A 6989-nucleotide genomic window follows, 5' to 3' on the forward strand; every position below is an offset into this window, starting at 1 on the left:
CTTGATCTTAAGTCACACGAAACTTCCAAATTATACAAACAAATGCCATCACCAACATCTGCAACTCCAAGATTAAGATCACGAACCTTTTCATACATTTCACAAGTGTGCATCATAACTTCGGCTTGAATTAAGGCCTTACGACTCAAAGCATCCGCTACAACATTGGCCTTTCCTGGATGATATTTTAAGTCAAAGTCGAAGTCTTTAAGGTATTCCATCCAACGCCTCTGCCGCATATTCAAATCCCTTTGATCAAACAAGTATTTCAGACTCTTGTGATCACTAAACAATTCAAAATGTGTTCCATAAAGGTGATGCCTCCATATTTTTAAAACAAAAATTATAGCCGCCAACTCTAGATCATGGGCGGGATAATTTGCTTCATGCGTCTTGAGTTGTCTAGATGCATAAGCTACCACATTGTCCTCTTGCATAAGTACTCCTCCGAGTCCCTTAAACGACGCATCACAAAATACCACATACTTCCTTTCTGGATCCGGAATAATCAAAACAGGAGCTTGAGTTAACTTCTTCTTCAGAGTCCTAAAACTCTGCTCACATTCCTCATCCCACACAAAAGGTACCTCTTTCCTCGTGAGCCGAGTTAAAGGCAAAGCGATTTGAGAAAACTTCATGATGAAACGTCGGTAATAACCTGCTAGTCCCAAAAAGCTTCTAACTTCTGAAACATTCTTCGGCCTCGCCCAATTTTGAACAGCCTCAACTTTTGATTGATCAACGGCTACACCACCCTGAGAAATAACATGGCCCAGAAATTTGACTTCCGATAACCAAAACTCACACTTACTGAACTTTGCAAACAATTGCTTCTCCCGAAGGATATCCAACACTATTCTTAGGTGCTGAGCATGCTCTTGCGGATTCTTAGAATAAATCAGAATGTCATCAATGAAAATAATAACAAACTGATCTAGATAAGGTTGGAAAATCCGATTCATATAATCCATGAAGACTGCTGGTGCATTGGATACCCCAAAAGGCATAACCAGGAATTCATAGCGCCTGTAACGAGTCCTGAAAGCCGTCTTGGACACGTCAGAGGATTTGATGCGTATCTGATGATAACCCGACCTAAGATCAATTTTTGAGAACACACACGCTCCCTTAAGTTGATCAAGGAGATCATCAATCCTTGGCAAGGGATACTTGTTCTTGATAGTTACCTTATTAAGCCGACGGTAATCAATACACAGCCTCATGCTGCCATCTTTCTTCTTGACCAGCAATACCGGTGCACCCCATGGAGACACACTAGGTCTAATGAAATGCTTCTGAATAAGATCTTCTAATTGCGATTTCAGTTCCTTAAGTTCCAAAGGAGACATTCTATAAGGTGCTACCGACACAGGTTCGGCTCCCGGAATCAAATCAATGGAAAACTCAATCTCCCTTTCCGGTGGCAAGCTAGTAATATCGGGTGGAAAAACATCCAAATACTCACTAACTATTGGAATATCACTGGGGTGTAAATCTGATTCTGGAGTCACCGTGAGCATTACATAAAAACCTTTATCTTGTGCACAAATAAACTGAGCCATCTGATACGTGTGCTTAATCAGTTCTGATAACGCTACACCTTCCACCGTATTACTAGTTGGCATGTAAATAGTCTTTTCTGCACACCCTATATATACATGATTAGCTGACAACCAGTCCATACCCAAAATAACATCAAGTTGCTTCATCGGAAGACATACTAAATCTATATAGTACGTCTTACTAGATACGGTGATGGGACAATTTTCACAAACGTAATTTGCTACCATACATCCGTCAGTGGCCGTGGTTACTTTCATAGGGGGATTTAATAATGAGACAGATAACTGAAGAGTTTCCACACATTGAAATGAAATGAAAGAACATGATGCACCACAATCAAATAAAACATTAACAGGATTCTGACCAAGGAAACACGTACCACCAATCAAGTCTGCATTTGCCTGCGCCTTCTTACCATCAAGAGAATACACTCTACCTTTACTCATTGTAGTACTCATATCCTTGTCCCTGTTTCTTCTATTTGGACAATTTGCCACATAATGCCCTGATTGTCCACATGCAAAACAGTTGTCAGTGCCCATCCTGCATTGTCCCTGATGAACTTTGCCACACTTTCTACAAGCCGGATTATTCCTGGGTGAACCCGAATATTTTCCTCTTTGTGGAGAACCCTTGGGTTTCAGCTTATCATGATACTTGTCAACAAAGTTACCTCTGTTCCTTCCACTTGCCCCAGAACCTTCTCTAGCTGCCTTATCAAAACCTCTTTCAGCCTCCATGCTGTTATGTACCAACTCATCATAATCTGTTACCCTTTGTTGACTCACTACTGCATACAGTTCTCCCCTCAAAGCATTCTTGTATTGATTAACTTTCCACATCTCATTACCCGCATACTCATTATGAGTAGAGTAATAAGATAGTTCTTCAAACTTCTTCGTAAAATCTGTTACAGACATATGACCTTGCCTCAAATGGAGAAATTCCTGTTCTTTCCTGACCTTATATGACAAAGGGAGATACTTCTCTTTCATCACTTGCTTGAAATTCTCCCAATTCAACTCTAACCCATTATTCTCCATCCTACGCCGAGCAACTTCCCACCAATCCAGCGCTGCACCTCGGAATTGATTCGTTGCGAACACCACCTTATCTTCCTCGGTACAGTGAACCATCAGAAAGATCTTTTCCATCTGTTTGATCCACCTCTTAGCCTCAGGTGGCTCACCACTACCGTCAAACTCTGGGGGTTGGTTCCGGTTAAATTCTCGGAAGGTTGGATTTCCCACAACTGGAGGTGGTGGAGGGGGCTGTTGATAAACACCCGGACCGTGCTGCATATTTGCAGCCCACTGCTGCTGATTCTGAGCATTCTGCTGCATCTGCTGCTGCATCATATGCATCATCTGTTGATTTTGTTGCATCAACTGTGCCCACATCTGAGCATCAGGATTCACATTCTCCTCCACATTCGAATTACCTCTTGGTCGGCCTCGTCCCCTTCGGGCTCCAGACATTTTCGCTCTAACTGTCATATTTAAGTCAAAGTGATCAATTTTAACCAATATAACAATGAGAACAAATATCTTAAACACCAAAAAGAACGACTACTTGAATTGTATTATTAATGACCCAAGGCACGATCTGGAAAGACCTGCTCTGATACCAAATTGTAACGCCTTAATTTGAAAGTGTCTAGAATATTCAAATAAGCGATAAACTGATATTGGATACATTAATTATACAAAACATGAAACGACTCTAGGTCGGAAATTTGATTACAAAGTCAATCCAAAGCTTCTATATCACATTATTACACCAAAGTTTGTCAACCATAGAGCAACTACAAACCTATAATTTTGCATCTTATAATATAACATATGCATCTCTAATATACAACAAAGCGGATCCATAAATCACGATCAATCCAAGACTTTTCCTTTACCTTTTCCTTGCACCACCTGTGAACCTGAACAAATAAGGAGTTGGGTGAGACATAATGCCTCAGTGAGTTCTTTCTAACCCTAGGCTAGTGATAACCTTGGGGAAAACCTATGGTTATCACGTGTCTATTTTACAACCTGGCGGTTGATTATACGTGCGTGGACTTGTACCTTTGACGGTCGTGCCTGCTAAAACCCGTCTTAGGTCTTCCCTATTTGTTATAGGCTTGCTAACATAACACATGCCATGGCGGTTAAGGGTTCCTAGAACCGCTTTGCTAAGTTACACTAATCGTAACGAAGCCTAAACATGAACAAATCATGGCACAACCTATACCGGACGAGTAGGGTATCCTAAGATCGTCCTTGGCATTCTTTTTATATCTTGCTCAAAACCATCATCATATCTTAATCATGCATAAATACATTCATTTATATCATTATGTTAGGGTTGAACAATCAAACATAAACTTGGTTCATTTTACGGAGAATCCCGGGTGGAGTAACCCCGAGTACACTCCCATCATAACCGATGTACGTACATCGGACTCCCTCAGTGTCGTACGGACGAACACCTACATACTTAATTACTCAGTACCATGCGATCCCCTTACGGAGCCTTCCCCGTTCCCATCACGAGAACCCCTTGAATCCATACCTTCATGGATTACGAGAGACATGGCACCTACACATTCGTCTTTAATCATAGTCTTATACATACATGGATGATTAACCTTTAACCATTTGAGTTAAATTCCTTTAACTCGGATCCTTAATCGATCCTTTAGGGTATTACATACAATATCATAGACATAGAAAACATTCATTACCCTTAACATAATTAATCATGATCCTCTTCCTAAATCTCAACACCTACGTTGAGGCTCTAGTTTCTTTCCCTTCCTTAAATAATGCTTGCTACCCACTTGATTCATGTAACAAACTCTTGCATGCCATGCTTAAATATACATTACAAATACTTGTTTAACTTTCAAGAAACATTTTCTAAAGTCCATGCCTTGGAGTCATATATTGAGGGGTTATCATTGAAAAAGATTGCATGCAAGCAACTGGACCGAAATACGTCGCCTGAGGCGAGAGGAGCAAAACAATGCACTAGGCACTGTTCCACTCGCAGTGGCGAGCTACAACTCGCAGTGGCGAGCTTCCACTCGCAGTGGCGAGCTAGGAGGCGAGTAAACCCCCCAGTTCGGCCCTTCTGCTCGCAGTTGCGAGCTACTTGCTCGCAGTTGCGAGTATTGACAGTCCAGCACCTGCAGAATGGAGATTTTGACCCAAAAACCTCAATACAAATACCCAAAAGCATGGCAAGTTGCTCAAGATCATATAGAACAAGTAAAAATAGCGTTAACACAAGTATTCACTAGTATATGTATGCATGACCCAAAAAGGGGTAACATTTATATAAGAAAACCCTAGAAATATTCATAGTTTTTCTTGCAATCTTAACACTCATCCCATGGAATGGAACTACCTAAGAACTCACCTCAAATAACCTGAGAATATGTACACCACTCCAAGCTCTTGACAACAAACCCTAAGCTCAACCCTAGTTTGAAAGAGGGATGTTGGTGAAGCTTCCTTCCAACTTGTCACCAACAAGTACCAAACCCTAGCCTTGCTTCAAAACTAACTTCTTGAAGGTTTGAGTGAAGATTGAAAGAAGATCTTGAGTAGAAAGATGAGTAGAGAAGAAAAGAGAAGATTGTTTGAACATGCCACTAATCAAAACCATAAACCCTAGCCATCCTTGGTTTGATTAACACAAGAAGGAAGATGAAATCAAGATTGTGTAGAGTGAGAGAAAGAGGAACCGATTTTCCTAGAGAGAAGGGAGAGAAGAATTTGGTTCATTACCCTAGAGAGAGAAAGTGGTGAGAATTATGAAAATATTGGGCCAAAATTCCTTAAATAGTCCCTCCATGAGCAATTACCAATTTACCCCTAGCTTTAATCGTACTTAATCTATCGTTAACAGGTAATTCATCGTATCATAAAAGTGGGATATTACATTATGGCCTTCCTAGTAAAAAAGGGTCGAAAACGAGTAATGTCCCAAATTAACGAGGAGATTTTCTTAACCTCCATTTTGGCTGAATTTTTAAAAAATGCAAAAATATCCCGTGGAAGTCGTAGCTATGTTGTTTACCTATCCAACGAATTGTCCCATGCTAAGATTCAGTACAAACCGGCCACTTTATGGCCTTCCTTATAAAAAAGGGTCGAAAACGAGTAATGTCCCAAATTAACGAGGATATTTTCTTAACCCCCATTTTGGCTTAATTTTTATAGAATGCAAAAATATCCCATGGAAGTCGTAGTTATGTTGTTTACCTATCCAACGAATTGTCACACGCTAAGATTCAATGCAAATCGGCCACATTATGGCCTTCCTACTAAAAAAGGGTCGAAAACGAGTAATGTCCCAAATTAACGAGGATATTTTCTTAACCCCCATTTTGGCTGAATTTTTAGAGAATGCAAAAATATCCCATGGAAGTCATAGTTATGTTGTTTACCTATCCAACGAATTGTCACACGCTAAGATTCAATGCAAATCGGCCACATTATGGCCTTCCTAGTAAAAAAGCGTCGAAAACGAGTAATGTCCCAAATTAACGAGGAGATTTTCTTAACCTCCATTTTGGCTGAATTTTTAAAAAATGCAAAAATATCCCATGGAAGTCGTAGCTATGTTGTTTACCTATCCAACGAATTGTCCCATACTAAGATTCAATACAAACCGGCCACTTTATGGCCTTCCTTATAAAAAAGGGTCGAAAACGAGTAATGTCCTAAATTAACGAGGGGATTTTCTTAACCTCCATTTTGGCTGAATTTTTAGAGAATGCAAAAATATCCCATGGAAGTCGTAGTTATGTTGTTTACCTATCCAACGAATTGTCACATGCTAAGATTCAATACAAATCGGCCACTTTATGGCCTTCCTAGTAAAAATAGGTCGCAAACGAGTAATGTCCTAAATTAACGAGGAGATTTTCTTAACCTCCATTTGGGCCAAATTTTTAGAGAATGCAAAAATATTCCATGGAAGTCGTAGTTATGTTGTTTACCTATCCAACGAATTGTCACACGCTAAGATTCAATGCAAATATGCCACATTATGGCCTTCCTAGTAAAGAAGGGTCGAAAATGAGTAATGTCCCAAATTAACGAGGAGATTTTCTTAACCTCCATTTTGGCTGAATTTTTAGAGAATGCAAAAAAATCCCATGGAAGTCGTAGCTATGTTGTTTACCTATCCAACAAATTGTCCCATGCTAAGATTCAATACAAACCGGCCACTTTATGGCCTTCCTTATAAAAAAGGGTCGAAAACGAGTAATGTCCTAAATTAACGAGGGGATTTTCTTAACCTCCATTTTGGCTGAATTTTTAGAGAATGCAAAAATATCCCATGGAAGTCGTAGTTATGTTGTTTACCTATCCAACGAATTGTCACACGCTAAGATTCAATGCAAATCGGCTACATTATGGCCT

General features: G+C 39.9%; 1 protein-coding gene across 1 annotated transcript; it reads right to left on the minus strand.

Moving 5' to 3' along the window:
* Window positions 1-294: 294 nt before the first annotated feature.
* Window positions 295-3041, minus strand: LOC146918782 (uncharacterized). The gene is made up of 3 exons (XM_085722087.1): window positions 1943-3041; window positions 420-1648; window positions 295-321 (listed from the first exon to the last, which is right to left on the minus strand). Exons 1-3 carry the CDS (start codon window positions 3039-3041, stop codon window positions 295-297), a joined length of 2355 nt encoding a protein of 784 aa, XP_085578213.1.
* Window positions 3042-6989: the final 3948 nt, after the last annotated feature.

The sequence above is a fragment of the Medicago sativa genome, chromosome 6, assembly GCF_051527215.1.
Source record: "Medicago sativa cultivar Bolivia chromosome 6, Bolivia_mono, whole genome shotgun sequence".
NCBI lineage: Eukaryota > Viridiplantae > Streptophyta > Magnoliopsida > Fabales > Fabaceae > Medicago > Medicago sativa.